The sequence below is a fragment of the Bidens hawaiensis genome, unplaced genomic scaffold, assembly GCF_021521415.1.
Source record: "Bidens hawaiensis isolate Kalapana, Puna unplaced genomic scaffold, B.hawaiensis_p1.1 tig00030915_1, whole genome shotgun sequence".
In the NCBI taxonomy this organism is placed as follows: domain Eukaryota; kingdom Viridiplantae; phylum Streptophyta; class Magnoliopsida; order Asterales; family Asteraceae; genus Bidens; species Bidens hawaiensis.
The window spans coordinates 165,857-184,696 of NW_027495183.1; the positions used below are offsets into that span (position 1 = coordinate 165,857).

Below are 18,840 nucleotides of genomic sequence, written 5' to 3' on the forward strand. Positions count from 1 at the left end.
ACTTATAAAGTTCAAGCATCCACCAACTTCCAACCCGCCAACCCAACCAAAAAGTCTAAAATAATATCCGTACAGACCAAATAAAAACAAAAACATCATAAAAAATAAAATAAAAACATCATAAAACATAAACTCCCATGTCAGCTCGTCAACTCAATCCTCATCTTCTTCCTCCTCCGACTCGACTCCTGCTCAAGAATACGGTATGGCTCAGCATTATCAATTTCTGGGTAACCCGTCCTATAAAAAGGTACTCCATGACCAAATCCCGAACCACCCGGGGCGCTCGACCCGCTCGGTCCCGCATCGGCCGGCTGTCGAAGAGAAGCAGGCAAATCAATACGCCGTGCAATCATCATATGCCTCATGTGCTCATCCTGCCTCCGCTGGTTCACCTCTATCGTCTGTCTCAACTCTTCTCGACTCTCGGTCACATAACCCCTGATCTGATCAAAACCGGACTCCCTCCGGTCATATAACGAATCCAAAGTAATATCCTTGGGACGAGGCTCTCTGACCGGGAACTGAACACCCGGTCTCTCTGACCTGTGAAGTGGCCTCTGGTGACGTGTCAGTAAACCGGCTCTCATGCCGGTGGATGAATCTGTGGGCCCGTCTTGACATCCTCCCACTCTAACGGATCGGACCCCTTCAAAATTCCAGCATTCCTCAAATCCTTAACCTCCAAAAACTCTCTAACGGGTCCCTCTGTCAAAATATATGGTTTAAACCTATCAAACACACCCAAATATCTAGCAATCCGTGTAACGTACGGGCCCATATCCAACCTTGACCTATTTTTTGTTCCCCCACGTCTCTTCCGATGAAACGACCACGCCAAAAGACTCGCGTAGTTTATCGGAACCTTCTCAACCATCACCATCAAACATAAAATATCCAACCAAATTACTTTATTGTTGCCCGAACCGCGACAAATCAAAGTATTAACCAAAACCCGCTGGATAAACCAAAGCACGGGATCTCGAATATCCGACGCCACATTCGCTCCTGAAAACGAACAAATAGAAATTTTGTTCCAAAAAGTGGCCAACTCGTCCGAATCGATACTCACATCATGCTTATTCAAAAACGCACCCCGTAGACCCGTCACAAACCCCGGTTCTCTCACCTCCGCATCCGAATAAAAACCACTTGCTATCGCGAACTATGCGATAGTCATATTGTGCAATTGTCTTCCCAAAGAAAATGATACCGCATTCGATTGAGCAAAATTACCATCTTTATATTGAAATGTGCTCAAGAACTCAAGTGTCAGCTCGCGGTGCTGTGGTTCGTTTAAATCTAACATCGCCCTAAACTTTGAGTCTAATAACTCTTCAATGCGCTCTTTTTTACCAATCGAACCCACTAATTCCCAATTTATCGTTTTGAATGTGAGGAGATCCGAGGTAACTAACTTACATAATTGATCGTACTCGGCCGAATTAACATCAAACTTAAGCAAGGAGCTTTTCTTAAGGTTGGAAACTTTTCTAAACACAATCTGTCCGGGTTGATACTCGATCACCCGAGCCCTCGGGTCCATGAAAATAACCGGTTCCGGCTCGCCACGTGGTCGCGCGGTCAGGCCTCGTTTCCTTTTTCCCGCCTCTTTAGACATCTAAACACATTTAAACAAACAAACAAATATGGGAGTAAGTAAATAAAAACTAAAAGGAAAAGACAAAATATTTTTTTAATTTTCGGATTTTTTTTAATTTATTTATTCTTTTTTACTTTTTTAAATTATATATATAAAAACTGAAAATAAAATGAATTTGGAATTCCGGGTTACAAAACAAATTAAACCGACTTTTTTTTAGATGAAAATTTAATAAACGCGAGTGGTTTATATATTTACTTAAAAGGGTAACGGATTACCAACTTGTTAAAACTTTTACTAGCTTAAAAATTCGAAAACGATCATACCGACTCAACAAACATCACCTCCTCCTGGCACTTTAATTGTCCCAATTACACCCAAGTGCCAAAAACCCGAAAAATTTAGTCGAAAACGAGCGAAAAACCACACTTTTAGTAAAATATATATTGTTTAAAACTTGTTTTCCGGCTCGTTTTTAACCACTAAAATAACAAAATTCAACATCTCAAACCAAAATCCAAAGCTAGATACACTCGTTTAAACCCCAAACCGACAACCCGACCGCAACCGAAAACAAAGTTTCAACATATTCCAATCTAACAACCGCACCCAAAAATCACAACGAAACTGCCAGCCCTTCAACCCGCACCCAATAATCTAACTTAAACATCTTACTTGAACAAAACCTAACCACAAAGTTTATAAAATCTAAGCTAAAACTAACACTAATAAAGTACAAAGATTACAAAAATTACAAGAAACCATACTTTGGATAGTGAAAACCCAGATGACCTTGCAAATAATTAAGAACTAAAGTGTGTGCAAGTGAGAGATTTGGTGAGTTTAAGGTGAAATTAATGGTGGATTATGATGTTATGGTGATAGGAAAGTGATTTGGAGGTTTAATTTGGTCAATAATGGTGAAAACATTGGTGGATTATGTTGGGGAAAGAGGGGTAAATCTGTTAGGGTTCTAAGGTGAAAAAGATGAAGAAATTTGGTATAATATGGTTAAAAATATAAAAAAATTTCAGAATGTGTGTGTGGGTGGCGCCGCGTCGCGGGAGGCCCGGCTCTCTTCCGGTCGCGCGGCGCTAAGGCGTCGCTGGGCAATTTTTTTTTGTTTGTGTTGTCTCTGCGTGCGCCAAGCCATGCGACGGGGTGTTTTAACAGAAAGTTTTTAAGTTTGAGACCGCGTTTTTCCTTAGAAAAAATTTTAGATGATTACCCACTCATTCTTATGCCTATTGTATGTTAATTTTACGTGCAAAACTTACCTGGCATCTTTCGAAACCTCTTAAAACCTCTCGTTTTGTTTGGTGAAGATCTCTTGCAATGACTCAACGACGCAACTAAACTACAAAAACGAAAGTTAGTGACCCAACGAAACGAAATTAAAAAAAAAAGAAATTATACAAACTCTACACTTGAGTTTTCACTCAAGAACCCGTCGATGATTTAATTCGATGGATCGAGGGGAGTTTCCTCCACCTCGGTTGACTCCTCCGGCCCTCCAAGATAATGTTTTAGACGATGACCGTTCACTTTCCACGAAGTTCCATTGTCCGGATTCTCTAACTCCACCGCTCCATACGGGAATACTTCTTTCACCAAATACGGTCCCGTCCACTTGGATCTCAGCTTACCTGCAAATAACTTCAAACGAGAATTATATAACAAAACTTTATCACATTTCTTGAAGTCTTTACCTCCCTTTAAACGTCGATCTTTCAACACTTTCGTCTTTTCCTTAATATCTAATGATCGAGAATATGCCGCATCACGAAGCTCCTCTAACTCATGAATTTGAAAATACCTTTTTCTTGTGGCTTCAGTAAGATCAACATTTACCGTCTTCAATGCCCAAAACGCTCGATGCTCCAACTCAACGGGAAGATGACATGTTTTACCATAAACTAACATAAACGGTGTAGTACCCAATGGTGTCTTGTACGCGGTTCTGAATGCCCATAGCACGTCATCCAATTTCTCCGACCAATCTTTCCGACTTATCCCAACCGCCTTCTCCAAAATTCTCTTCACTCCTCTATTAGCATTTTCGACTTGACCATTCGTTTGAGGATGGTAAGCGGTAGAGGTGCGATGAGTAACTCCATAACGAGCTAATGCTTTCTCCATGACGGAATTACAAAATTGAGTACCTCGATCACTAATAATCGCCCGTGGAGTTCCGAACCGAGTAAACAACTTCTTTAAAAATTTCACAACTCTAGCATCATTTGTGGACAATGCTTGCGCTTCGACCCACTTTGAAACATAATCTATTGCCACCAAAATATACTTTTGACCACCGGAAACGGGAAACGGTCCCATAAAGTCGATGCCCCAAACGTCAAATATTTCAAGAGTTTGTATGGGGTTTTGAGGCATCTTGTTTTTCGACGAAATATTTCCGGTGCGTTGACAGGCGTCACAAGTCTTAACAAATTACACTGCATCTTTTACAACCGATGGCCAATAAAAACCACAGTCAAATACCTTTTGAGTCGTGGCATGCCCTCCATGATGACCGCCCGTTAAACCTTCATGAACATGCTTCAGAATATTCAACCCTTCTTCTTTCGACACACATCTTCTAAGAATTCGGTCACCACCAATCTTGAAAAGAAAAGGATAATTCCAAACATACCGATTAACATCCCGGAAAAATTTATTCTTTTGTTGAGTAGTCATCCCTTTTAACACAAGGCCCGTAGATAAGAAATTAGCAAAATCGGTGAACCAAGACAAACCTTTGTTTTCGGCCGTAAAAAAATCAATCGACTCATGCGGGAATCTATCACCAATTTCTTCTTCGCGAATCTCTTCTCTCTTTGGATCTTCTAAACGAGAAAGATGATCCGCCGCAACATTCTCTGCCCCCTTCTTGTCTTTAATCTCTATATCAAACTCGGAAAGTAAGAGAATCCACCGTATGAGACGGGGCTTTGCGTCTTTCTTGTGAAAGAGAAAACGCAACGCCGCATGAAAGTACGAGATAAGACCGGAACTTGTCAAATGCAAACACAACGGCTAAAAGTTCCTTTTCGGTGGTGGTGTAGTTTTCTTGGGCATCATTCAACGTCTTGCTTGCATAATAAATAGGGTGAAAATGTTTATCACACCTTTGCCCCAAAACCGCTCCAACCGTATAATCACTCGCATCACACATGAGCTCAAAAGGTAAATTCCAATCTGGTGACACGAGAATAGGAGCACTTACAAGTTGATCTTTCAGAAACTAGAACGCCTTCAAACAATCTTCATCGAAAACAAACGGGACATCTTTCTCTAATAACCGGATCATCGGGCGGGTAATCTTTGAAAAGTCTTTAATAAACCGCCGGTAGAAACCCGCATGACCAAGAAAACTTCTTATAGCTTTAACATTTGTTGGTGGAGGAAGCCTACTAATCGTGTCAATCTTCGCCCGATCCACCTCTATACCATCTCTTGAAATTTTGTGACCCAAGACTATCCCTTCCGTAACCATAAAGTGACACTTTTCCCAATTTAGCATCAATTTCGTCTCAATACACTTCTTCAACATTTTCTCAAGATTAACTTAACAATGATCGAAAGAATTACCGTACACCGAAAAATCATCCATAAAAACCTCCATGGACGTCTCTATCATGTCTTGAAAAATTGCCACCATACAACGCTGAAAGGTAGCCGGAGCATTACACAACCCAAACGGCATGCGACGATACACATATGTACCATACGGATACGTAAAAGTCGTCTTCTCTTGGTCTTCCGGTGCGATAGGAATCTGAAAATAACCTGAAAAACCGTCAAGAAAACAATAAAACTGTTGACCCGCGAGACGCTCCAACATCTGATCAATAAACGGCAACGGGAAGTGGTCCTTTCGAGTAGCATCATTCAACCTCCGGTAGTCAATACAAACCCGCCAACCAGTAACCGTACGCGAAAGGATAAGTTCATTTTTCTCGTTCATGACAACCGTCATCCCCCTTTCTTCGGAACAACTTGAGTCGGACTTACCCATGGAGAATCCGAAATCGGATAGATCACCCCGGCATCCAACAACTTAAGAACCTCTTTCTTGACAACTTCTTGCATATTTGGATTCAAATGCCTTTGGGGTTGAACCAGCGGTTTATATTCATCATCCATCAAAATCCGGTGGGTACAATAAGCGGGGCTAATACCTTGAATATCCGAAAGTCTCCATGCAATCGCCCCTTTATTCATCTTTAATACTTCTATCAATTTTGACTTTTCTTCCTCACTCAACTTAGACGAAACAATAACTGGCAAATCCGAGCCCTCTTCAAGATACGCATATTCTAAATGTGACGGAAGAACCTTTAATTCCAACGGAGCGGGTTTTTCGACCTCTTTTTCACAAATAATTTCACTAACCTCCATAATCTCCGCCGAACAAGAAAAACATCATCTACCAATTTTTTCTCACCATCCTCCATAATTTCCGTCAACTCGTCATCCATATCCATCCCAACCAAATCGGTACCACAAATATAATCAAGACACTTATCAAAACCCGGAATAAAAGAATTAAGAAAATACACCGAATGGCATGGACCACTAACATCGTCACTATCATCCCGGTGCGTCATCGACTTTGCAATATCATAAGTAACATTCTCGTCACCAACCCGAAGTGTAATCCATCCCTCATACACATCAATAAGAGCCTTAGCCGTTCTCAAAAACGGCCGACCGAGAATAATGGGGACTTTCTCGTCGGCCTCCATGTCAAGTACCACAAAATCAACCGGAAATACAAACTTGTCAACTTTTACTAATAAATTTTCAATAATACCTCGCAGATACTTAACCGAACGATCCGCCAACGACAACGACATACGAGTCGGTGTAAGCTCACCCAACTCCAACTTCTCAAACAACGAATACGGCATAAGATTAATACTCGCACCCAAATCCGCCAACGCTTGACTCATCATATCACTTCCGAACGTGCACGGGATTGTAAACACACCCGGATCTGATAACTTTTCCGGGACCCGATTTAACACAACCGCCGAACAATCCCCGCTAAGTGGAATAGATGAAATCTCAACCAACCGATCTTTTCTCTTAAGTAAATCTTTCAAAAATTTCGCATACTTTGGCATGTATTGGAGAGCTTCAACAAATGGAAGATTAATCTTTAATTGTCGGAACATATCTAGAAAGTGCCCGTATTCCCGCGTGTACTTTTGATTCTTGAGACGAGCGGGATAAGGAACATGGGCAATATTAATTTCGGGCGATGGCCGAAATACGACCGGCTCTCTCTCAACTTGTGGCTCGATAATTGGTGTTTTAATTTGTGACTTACCCGGAGCCTCCAACTCGATCTCTTCATCCACCGCTTCCTTTTCTTCAACTCCACCCGTTTCTTTAACTACCTCGGGACCCAAAATCCTTTCGCTACGAGTAGTAATTGCTTTCAGTTGAGCGGCCGAATTCGTTTGAGTAGAACCCGAAAAATGTCCTTGAGGCCTTTCATCGAGACGACGAGCATAGTCACCAACGGTCCTTTGAAGGTCAAGCAAAGAAGATTGTTGATTCTTTAAGAGCATATCATGTTCGGAAAACTTTTTCTGTGTAACTTGATCCCTCTCTAATATTTGCTTCATCATATCTTCTAGAGGTCCCATTCCTCCATTAGAATCCTGCACATTATTTTGAACATTAGTACCATTGTTATTATTAGTATTATTATACTGACCTTGTCCTTGATTGTAAGAATTTTGGTAGCCGGGTGGCGCGCCTGTCGTATGCCAGTTGGAGTTATTCTGATTCGGATTCTTGTAAGTGTTCCAATTCTGATTGTTGTTGAAGTTGTTGTTGGGAAACCTATTCTGAGCACCAACATAATCGACTTGCTGATTCATCACCGGACACTCTAAGGTGTCATGTCCACCTCTACAAAACTCACACTTGTCCACCTTAGTCTTGAGTTCCTTCACCTCCCGGGTTAGTGATTCCAAAGAAGAAGCCACAGTAATATCCAGATTAACCTGGTGTACACCTCGAGAAGATGAGGATGTACTGCTAACGGGAGTGGAATTCCCGCGTCGTGGCCCTTTGGCGAGGTCTGATTGAGCGAAGCTCTCAAAAATCTCGTTACATTCGGCGACATTCTTCCTAGCCAGTAGACTTCCTCCTGCTGCCGTGTCGAACAGAAATTGGGTTTCGTAGTTCAACCCATTGTAGAATTTCTCCACTAGAGCCCATGGTGTGAGACCATTCAGTGAGCATCGAGATAACAAGCTCTGAAAACGCTCCCAAGCATGACAATATTGCTCATCCGGCTCCATGTGAAACGAGTGAATCTGATCGCGAAGAACAACCGCTTTAGCCGGTGGGAAGTACCTCTTGATAAATGCGGAACATAGTGTTTCCCAAGTGGTGAACGTGCCAGGTGGCTGCGTGTCAAGCCAAATAGCTGCTTTACCTGTAAGTGAAAAAAGAAAAAGATGTAAGAAAATTGCATCTTCAGTAGCACCTTGCAATTTAAAAGTTTTCAAAATGCGGTAAAGTCGGTTAATATGAGCCGGCGCATCCTCGTCATCGTTCCCATGAAACTGATTAGTTTGAACGATGTTGTTCATGACGTATGACGGAATTTGCCACGAGTTGGGGTTGTCGATCGCAGAAACTACGATGCATGACTGGTTTCCGGTTAAGCCATCGAAGGCTTGAGCAGCAATTGTCCTATCGTCGGCCATTTGAACGTTTGGTTGAATTCTCAGACTTTCGGGTGGTGAACTGTGTGGTGACGATTTTTATGAAGAAGTAGCTTCTGACGGTGGTTTCTCTGCTGACGAGCTGGTCTCGGTCTTGAATGGAGAAAAATCTAGATTTACCAGCGGTGGTCCTTGCGAACGAAGATGTGGCATAAACCTGAAATCGCAACATACCAAGTAAGTAGACTAAAAATAAAATTAAAAGCTAAAAACGAAAGTAAACTAAAATTAACTTAGACTCCTACGACTCAAACGAAAATAAAACAAATAGCACGTATGTAGCAATTAAGTCCAAATAAAGCAAATAACGCAATCGCTAGGAGTCCCCGGCAACGGCGCCAAAAACTTGATGTTCTTGAATTAATCAAATAATTGTTAACTAAAAATAAACTAATCTAGACACTAAGTAATACTCTAGACCCTTAAACTTAACTTAAACTACTAACCGGCAAGTGAATCGATCGACTCTAGTACAGCTAAGTAAGTCCGAATATCGAACCCACGAGACTCTTTAAATTATGAAACTAGCAAATTAGACTCAACTACAAGACACGACTATTTATTAATAATATTTGAGGGGGGTTTTAAAACTAATTAATTTAAACTCCAATAATAATTAACTAATGATTACTTTAATTTAACTATTAATAAACTAATTAATATAATGATAAAACAAACCCTAATTATTATAATAATAATAAAACATAATCATTACTTATGAATTAATTAATAAAACTTAAACCCTAGTTAGTTTTAACTAATAAACAATTTGTAAAACTTGGATTAATTCAGATGATTAAAATAACTACCCAGGCCGGAATATCCAAAGTTACGGTTATTAATTTAAATGGAAAAACGCAAGTTATGGAACCTGGATCGTAAGATAGACCATTGACAGAAAACCCGAACAGGACCCTTGAACTTCAAGAAGACGCCTATGGATTTCTAACAAGTTTTAAGACTCACCAGTTTTATATTAAACTTCCTTACGGTTATTTAATTGCTTATGTCTAAGTATATTTTATGACGAAAACCTACCTTACACGCGAAATTCAAAAGATAGCAAAGCAAACCCAATTAATTTAATAGACTAAGCTGACAATCAAATCTAGACGGACTCCTTACGAATAACTAAATCTAGCAATCCTGACAAGCAAAGATCTATTAATACCATATCACTTTACAGCTTTTTAGACTAGCACCTCACTTTTATTTGTTTAATTGATTTTATTGTTTCTATGATCTTAATCGATATCAATCATAAACTAGTCAAGAACACACAGTAAATGACCTAACAAAACCCTATCCTATGAAACAATCAACAAGAGCAATGTGAAATAATAAATTCAAATAAACAAAACCAAGCAATCATACGCATCAACTAAATCAAACTCAACCGTTTACTTAGAACATAATATCCATAACGAAGCAAAAATCCAAATAAAATCAAACCGAACTAAGTTTCATCACGACCTAGGCAGTCTATGGAATTTAGCCTAGCATATTAAAATCTAAATCAAACAAAACAAATAATAACGAAAACATGGTGAAAGTATAAGAAACGGGGAATCGAAGATGATAAAACCCGTAAACTCGAACGTGAACGTGTAGCTCTTCACCGGATGTTCTCTCGTCTTCAAAATCATCAACAAACGCGAAATATAGCTCCAAGAACTCTCCAAAATCGGCCAAGGGTTTCAGGTTATGTCAGGTTTAAGTTAAATGTGTTTAAATAACCAAAACAAGGCCCGACATTAAGCGAAAACGAAATTAATTAAGCCCAGTGTTGCCTAGGCGCCGCGTGGAGGGCATTTGGCCTCCCCCCTTCTCGCGGCGTGGCGTGCTTCTTCATGGGGGCCGGTCAGACTGGACCGGTCTGATCGGTTCTCTGTTCTGGTTCTTCCTGACGCGTTCCGGATCTCCGTTTCGGCTCGTTTTAGCTCGTTTTTCGCCCTTTATAAACACGATCAAATCCCGGAACCTAAGAAACATAGAAATGTTAGTAGTATACAAATCTCGACTTAAAACGAACAAAAACTATTAAAATATTAATTAAAATGAACAAGGGAAACATATATATTTAGCATTATATCATTAGTTATATTTTTTTGTCTTTTGTTGTCTTTTTTTTTTATTTCTTCATTTTGTTTGTTTTGTTTTTTGTTAGTGGGTTATAACCATTTATTATTTTCAACATTTTTATGGGTTTTAAATTTACAACGAAACAGCAATTTTAAAATTAAAACGAAACAAAATAAACAGAACAAAATTTATATAATAATAATAAATACATAACAACGAGTTCAAAAAAAAGAAACAACATACAAAAAAAAAATCTAATATGCATCAACACCCGCGTCGTCGTCGCTATCTCGTCTACGTGTGGTCGGCCTCCCCTCAGCGTCGTCGTCGTCTCGTGGGTGTATGACGCATGACGTGCTCCCCTCGTGGTCGAAACGTGGCGCCTGTGCTGTGTACTGGTGACCATGCTGCTGGGCAGACATAAACCCAACCACCCAGCCCATCTGAGTCCGGAGCTGTGATATCTCCAACTGGAGCTGTGAAATTTCCTGCTCTAGTCTATGTAGCCGGAAGTCAGTGGATGCATCCAAACGCACGGCGTGATATGTAAGCAGAACGTGCTGCGGGTCCTGATGCGGTGGCTGTTATGAGCACGATAAATTAACGTTAATAACACGAAGACACAAAAAGAATTTAAACGATAACACGGAACGCACCTGATGTCCGCATCGTGAACCGCGACGTCCTCAATATGCACCTCCGGCTCCTCGATTAGCGGAGGCTCGACAAGTGGGACCTCGACGTATGGTGGAGTATGTGGATCAGTGACCACGTGCAACTGGCCGTTAATCTTCCTGACGAAGCGCATGCCCTGTGTTCGTGAACGGTCTAGCTCTCGCGGGAGAATCGACGGCTGAATGGGTAGGGTAGGTGGTCGATCCATGTAGCCCTAACTCACTGCAACTCGCGTAACATATGTGCCACCGACCAACGACCCACGGCCCTGCCTGTGCCAGTAATGGGGAAGTAGTCCCCGAACGCACGAGCTAGGTTGCAGTGTCTTCCTGTAGGTAGGCACCGTAAAAAAAAGGTCGCTGAGGTTGCAGTGATCTGCCCCCGGGTGACGACCCTGTATGGTCGAAGCGATAAGCCTGTGTAGGTACCTGTACAAAAATACAATACAATATTATTATATTATATTATATACATACACATAACTGTGCAACGGGTCCCTGATGGATGAGGCTCGGGAGTCTGGGCTGTCGGCAGGCCAAGGATCATCGCTAATCGCCGTCCACCAACGCTTCAACACGTCATCTGGTGTCTCGTGAATGCTCTCCGTGTAAATAGGCTAGAGTAACTCCTTCGGTGTGTACAAGGCGAGCGCCAAAGCAAACTCCTCCATCGACAGATAACGGTCATCCCCCAAACATACAGAACCGAACCTCCGTTTGACTAGTATCCGCACCATCAATCAACATCTGGACATGCGGCTCTCCAGCCGGCCGTGGCCTGAAACAATATTAACACGTTTGTTAAATCTAGTTTATAAGTTATTTGAAAAGAAAAAAATACCTGAAAATGAACGTAGAATAAAACTCTAGCGTGAGCGCCCAGTACGCTGTTTTTGTTGATTGTAAGTAATTAGTGACGGAGATGGGTATCTGTGGGTCTATCTGCCGCTGATAGCCCTCTCCGTGGCTTATTACTTTTGAAATCAAATCCGCCACGGATAGGTCTACCAGTGGCGGATTGATGTTAATAATATTATATAGTTTTTATATATTGTGAGAATTTTTATACAAAATAAAACCATTAATTCGTATTATTTATAATAATATTATATAATTTTTATATACTATGAGTAATATAATACAAAATAAAACTATTAATTCAAATTATTTTAATAATATTATATAATTTTTATATATTGTGAGTAATATTTATACAAAATAAAACCATTAATTCGTATTATTTATAATATATTTCTATAATTTTTATATATTGTGAGTAATTATACAAAATAAAACCATAAATTAATAATAATAACACAAATTTTATATTAGAACCAATAGTGAATTACAAATTTGAATTACTACATTAAAAAACATCTATGCAACGACTATTTCCTACTCCCCTTGTAATAATTCAGGCTTATTATCAGTTATTCTGTATAACCACTCCAAAATAGCATCCTAATCCTCTTTTAATAATTCGGGCTTATTAGCAGTTCTTCTGGATAACCACTCCAAAAATAGCATCTACACAGAAAACCAATTCTGGCCACAGCGCTCCAGTCATCGGGATGTCAAACCCTGCAGGCATTACCGTGTAACTAAAAATAATGTACCCCCATTGAGGTACCGTTATGGTCACATATCTCCTCATACAGCTGTGTCAGCCCTTTCTAATATTATCGAGTCATTGATGGTTAATATCTACAATGCGACAATTTGGGGTGACACCGAATTCATCAAAACCCGCAGATTGTTAGATGAACCCCACACGGGTGCATCATTGCAATTTTGATGAATCGTTTTCAACCCCAAGTAGGTTGATATGAGACATTATTATTAATGCGGTTGTCCAGTGTAGCTCCCCACAATGCCTATTATCGACACTATTGGGATTCATGAGGGCGGACCACTAAAATGTTTCACCAGCTCACGACAGCTGCACTGGTAGCACATAAGTTCAAAATAGCATCTACACAACCAACATATGGTTTTATTTTTTAATAATAACAGACTCGAAAATAGCATTTACACAGCCACCACTATTTTTGAACGAAATTATTATTGTTGTGTATATGGTATTTTCGGACCCCGTCGTCATTATTTTCCGTGGTGGTTTTACTGTTATAGTCTGGTGATGTTTTGAGTGGAAGGTTGAGCATTTTTTGTGGGATGAAGAGTAAGTAAGAAAGCATCTGTATTTAAAATAATATAATATGGATCACATCAGCGGCGGATAGGGCGATCCGCCGCTGATATGAATGAATGTTTGTCGGTAAGAATGTTATGAATGAATGTTTGTCGGTGCGTGAACGATCTTCGGATATTGCACGTGTCGTCAGGGAAAGTAATGTGTAGTATGTCTAATACGAGATAAGTATGTATGAAAGTACGTAATGAAATGAGTATGTACGAAAGTATGTTTATTAAGGAAAGGTATGTATGGTTATCAGATGGATGGAATGTATGTTTAAAGAGGGAACATAACCTAATAATATATGCGAATGTAGGGAACATACCCTAATAATATCTGCAAATGTATGGAACAGACCCTAATAATATCTGCGAATGTATGGAACAGACCCTAATAATATCTGCGAATGTTATAGGGCGAAATGCTCTTTAAAACGTATATGTATGAATGAAAGTATGTATGTATGTATGTATGTATGTATGAAAGAAAGGTAATAGGCTAAGAGGGTGTTTGGGATTCCTTATTTTACCTCCTTATAACTTTTCATTAAGTTAATAATTTACAACATTATAACTTATGAAACTTTTTCTCTCACAATATAAGCAATCCCAAACACCTTATTACTTTTCAAAAAGTTTATAAGTTATAAGTTGGTGAAAATAAGCAATCCCAAACACCCCCTAAGTATGAATATGTATCTTCGGATACTTATATATACATATATATGTAAGTATGTGAATGTATTGTATGTTACCTGCCTTAACTAGAACTCACTCAGCGTAGCTGACTTTTAGTATGCACGCAGGCAAATAAACTGAAGCAGTTAGCTTGAGGGAGACACATGGCAGGATCTGAAGAAGCTGACATCTGCAGAAAGATTTGTCATGATGTTAAATAAGATGTTTCATGTTATATTTTTGAAGACAAGTTTGAATGTTTTGTAACGAATGATTGAAGTTTTATTTATTCCACAAAATTTTAATTAACTTTGATATTTAGAACTGTTTTTATGAGTAAATTCAACTTAAAAATAGTACACAGAAACTAGGACCTTACCGGTAAATGTTTCAACTTTATTAAAATTTGAACATATTCCTATTTTTTATTTTTATCTAGGTAAATTAAAATTTTATTACATCACACCTCTTCAACTAGGGTTAACTTAATTGGAAATGAAGGTGAAAACTAATCAATCCAGTTAAAATGCCAACAAAACAAATCACCAGGTTCAATGTTCTCAACACCTCAAAACAACAACATTAGTAGAAGAGTCGAAACTGAAACCGCCGGTCGGATGACGAGATTCTCCGTGGACGGTTCACCACGCTCCAAACGTGTTCGATTCTCCCTACCGCTTCAATCGGACCAACCGTCACAATCTCGTGCTCTGCCGGTGGATGAAGATGAAGATGAAGATGAAGATGAAGATGAAGATGAGGATTTGGTTCAGGTAGAAGACGTAGAATCCGATCCACAGGATTCCGATGAAGATGAAGATGAACCAGAGGTTGAAGTAGTCGGAAGCGAGGATGAGGATAATAATAATGATGTTGATGATGACATTGAAGAGGAGGTGCAGGTTTCGGAGGGGCGAAACGAGCGGATGACGGTATCTAAGGCCGCATACCGAGGGCGAGGGTTATCGTATGTGCCTGCTGTTTCAACTGATGCTAATGGAGCACCGCTGCCTTTAATCACTGATCCGGACGTTTTGGATTGCCCCATTTGCCTTGAAACATTGTGCCCCCTTGTCTTTCAGGTATGGCGTATCGGTTTATATGTGAATTGTTTAGATTATTGGTATATGAAGTGGCCTGAACTGATAAATTATGCTATTACGTTGCGTTTGATGTGTAGTGTTAATAGTCTGAATTGTTTCATGGAACGAATGTTTTTAGGGTTTCATAGAATCCGCATAATGACTATAGTTACATTGCAGCCATAAACTTTTCATTATTTGAATGGAGTTTCGCGGGGGCATTTTGGTGTTAGGTGTATCGTGCGATCGGGTTCATTTCCGAGCGTATTAATTACATTTTAGTTTTGCGTAGTTATCTTTTCTATTATGGTATTGTTTTTTGTTAAAGGAGAAGTTTGACATATGTCCTTGAGGTGCATTAGTTGTGATTTTTTTGGTTTTGAATGCTCATAAAATATACAGAGAAGATGATGTGTCTAAAAAACAGATGGAGGACACGGTACACATTACACAACAACGGAACCTTGAACCTTGGTTGATTATGTAAATTGTATTTAAGTAATGAAACGTGAAAACCATTGCCAATTTGCCACAAAATGGTCATCGTTTTTACTTTTCGTTATTTAAATGGAGTGTATGTGAAGAACGGAGTTTTATGGTTCCAATTGTGGGTTTGATGTGACTTGTCTTTTGTTCGTTTTCAAAGCACGTTAACCACTCTTTAGTTTTGCACGGTTATATTTTTTTTTATAGTATTATATTTTGTTAAAGGGGAAACCTAACATTTGATCTTGTGGTGCAACGTGCATTATTTGTTATATTTTGTTATTGAATGCTCAGAAAACAAATGAGGGACACAGGACATCTAACGAAAGAATGAAACCATGAAACTTTGTTGTTGGTATACGTTGGCACTCAAATAACGAAAAGTGAAAATCAGTGGAATTTTATGGCAACGGTTTTCACTTTTCGTTATTTGATAGCAGTTTATATGAACAACGGAATTTCATGCTTCCATTTTTGTGTTAGTTGTTGCGTGTCCTTGGTCCGTTTTATGAGCACATTCATTACTCTTTAGTTTTGCGTGGTTATCTTTTTCATTACATTATTACTTTTTGTTAAAGGGGAATCTTAACATATAACCTTGAGGACCATTAATTCTAATTTTTCTATATTTTTTTCTGTTAACATTGTAGTGTGAAAACGGACACATGGCATGCTCTTCATGCTGCTCCAAGGTGAACAGAAAGTGCCCCTCATGCTGCATGCCGATTGGTTACAATCGTTGCAGAGCCCTTGAGAAAGTAATTGAATCAGTCAAATTCCCTTGCAAAAACACTCGATACGGGTGCACCGAAATGACTCCTTACAATAAAAAAAGCGATCACGAACAAATGTGTCTACATGTTACATGCTTTTGCCCACACCCGTCATGCCTCTTTGCAGGTTGTTCAAAAGACGTATACCTCCATTTTTCCATCCAGCATGCGGGCTGCACCACCCGGTTCACCTATGAAACCACCTTTTCTGTTAATGTAACAACAGACCAAAAGCACTTTTTCTTACAGGAAGAACAAGACAGGGTCGTTTTTATTCTTAATCAAGAAGTTAGAGAAGGTGAACGGGCTTTTAGCATTGATTGTGTGGGCCCACACGCGCTGAAAACTTGTTTTGTGCATCAACTGACTGTTGGTGACATGGACGGTAGTGAAGCTATGTGTATGCGACGTGTACCGGATGTATATACAAAGTGGTCTGAACATGCTCTAAAAAGTAAATACCTAGTGGTTCCAAATGATGACTTTGTGCACCACAATGGGACTCTTTCTTTACAGGTTCGCATAACGAAAGCTACAAGTGTGTCACGCCCATGAACAGCAATGGTTTGTATGCGAAGTGTTGAATTTGTTACCTTTTTTTAAAGATTTATTGACTATTTAAGTACTGGATGAGTAATGTTAATCTAGCATTTGGATTTTTATTTCTTTCTTATGTTCTCTTTTTCTATAAGTGATTGTGGTTGTTTTTATGACCGGTCATGGGCTAAAAACCGCACCATGAATGGTTTTTATATTTAGAAAGAAGACTGGACCGGACCGGTTTTGGGTTCGACTTGTTTGGTTGACATGTTTTATCTTTTTTGGTTTCAACTTTAAAAAAAGTAAAATCGATTCTTTTGTTGGTTAATGTTGCTTATCTAAAGTTTTATAATTGTTTATATAAGTGTATAACTTAATGCAAGGTAGGGTATTATTATGCTAAAAACGTATGAACTTTTAAGTTATATTTGGTGCAATGTTTTGACATCCTCTTGAACTAAATTACTTTACTAACATGATAAATTTGAACAATACACAATACAGTTATACAACCCATGTATAATCACTGTCCTTGAAAGTAAAAACTGGTGTAAAATAAGAAACTATTTCAAGGTTTAATTGTTACGGACTGAAACCATTGCCCATACAACCGATGTGGGACAAGTCCTATACCTTGCAATGGTTTCAGTCACTAACAATCTAGTGATCGTTGTTGTTGAGTTCTTGACATATAACCAACTCAACTTAAATAGTAGGCAATTAACCAAAGTAAGTGAGAACAAGTTGGTTTTATGACCAGTTAAACTCATATAAGTCAACCTAAAGTAGTTTTTTACGCTTACAATAATCATAGAAGTAATGATATTACATATATTTTATTTATTGAATAATATTGTAAGCCTTGTATAGGATTCCATAGATTAGAAAAGTAGGGACAAGGTTGATCTCGAGTTAATAGATACCATGTTGATGCAAAAGGTTTTTACTATACTACTTATAATTTTTGTGATTATTAATGTTTTGTGTAATTTATGTTTTACAGAATTCTTAAAGTATTTCGATTTTACATAATCTTATATAAAACACACACAAACATAGATAGGGAATTTCATCAAACCCAACTCTCTCTCTCTCTCTCTCTCTCTCTCTTAAATATTTTGTTCACATATGTCTATCGTAGTGACCCGCTTTTAACATCGTTAAAAATGATTAAAAAGTATAATAATCGTATCGGTATTGAACATAATGATCTCGATAGATGAGATACACATACTCCTAGTGTATGAAAATATATTGGAATGTACTTAAAAATCCATAAAAACACGTGACGCAGTTCGTCACAAATTTTTGGAATCAAATAGAGTAAAACATAAATAACACACATTTTTAGTAGGCTAAGTAACATATAAATAGCATTCTTGATAACATAATACCTTGTCAATTCATAACGTTTTTACATTACTAGTTACTAATTCTCATAATCCTTGAAAATTTATTATTTAATCCCAATCTTGATTAGGGTTTGTTTGGCATTGCTTATTTAAATAAAAAAGACTTTTTTTAAAATGACTTACTAATTTATGACTATTTAAAATGAGTTTTAAAAAAAATGTTATAATTAACTTATGTGACGGGAAAAAATAAAATGATCAAAAAAGACACTTTTTTTTAAAGTGTAATGAGTTTTCATGGTTTGAGAGGTGTAAAAGGTAAATCAAAAACACAATAAGTTGTTAAGTTACACTTTCTTAACTTATCCAAACCATAGTTACATAAATCGCTCACAGACCCACGATTTTCGAATTGTTACGTTGTGTACCCAATCGCAATTCATCAGCGTTCCGGTCGCCGGAGAATTCGCGAACCAATTATCCGGTACGGTTCGATCCATAAAACCCTAATTCGCGAACCAACTGACGATGGTCCGTCGCTCTAATTGATTATAAATTCGCGATTATACTCAATTGAAATCAGGACAGTGGATTTATTTGGGCGGGATTCCAGATTTGGCTCCCATGAATA

The 18,840-nt window shown here is 38.7% G+C and overlaps 1 protein-coding gene across 1 annotated transcript; it reads left to right on the forward strand.

The window, feature by feature from the left end:
* Window positions 1–14,530: 14,530 nt before the first annotated feature.
* LOC143581418 (E3 ubiquitin-protein ligase SINA-like 7) lies at window positions 14,531–17,090 on the forward strand. Its single transcript, XM_077064209.1, has 2 exons — window positions 14,531–15,058; window positions 16,195–17,090. The coding sequence occupies exons 1-2, from the start codon at window positions 14,531–14,533 to the stop codon at window positions 16,870–16,872; spliced, it is 1,206 nt and encodes a 401-aa protein (XP_076920324.1). The 3' UTR covers window positions 16,873–17,090.
* The last annotated feature ends 1,750 nt before the right edge of the window (window positions 17,091–18,840 follow it).

Coding starts and splice junctions, on each gene's coding strand:
- LOC143581418 (XM_077064209.1), top strand. CDS start 14,531: ATGTTCTCAACACCTCAAAACAACAACATTAGTAGAAGAGTCGAAACT. Junction 15,059..16,194: donor TGTGCCCCCTTGTCTTTCAG/GTATGGCGTATC, acceptor TTAACATTGTAG/TGTGAAAACGGACACATGGC.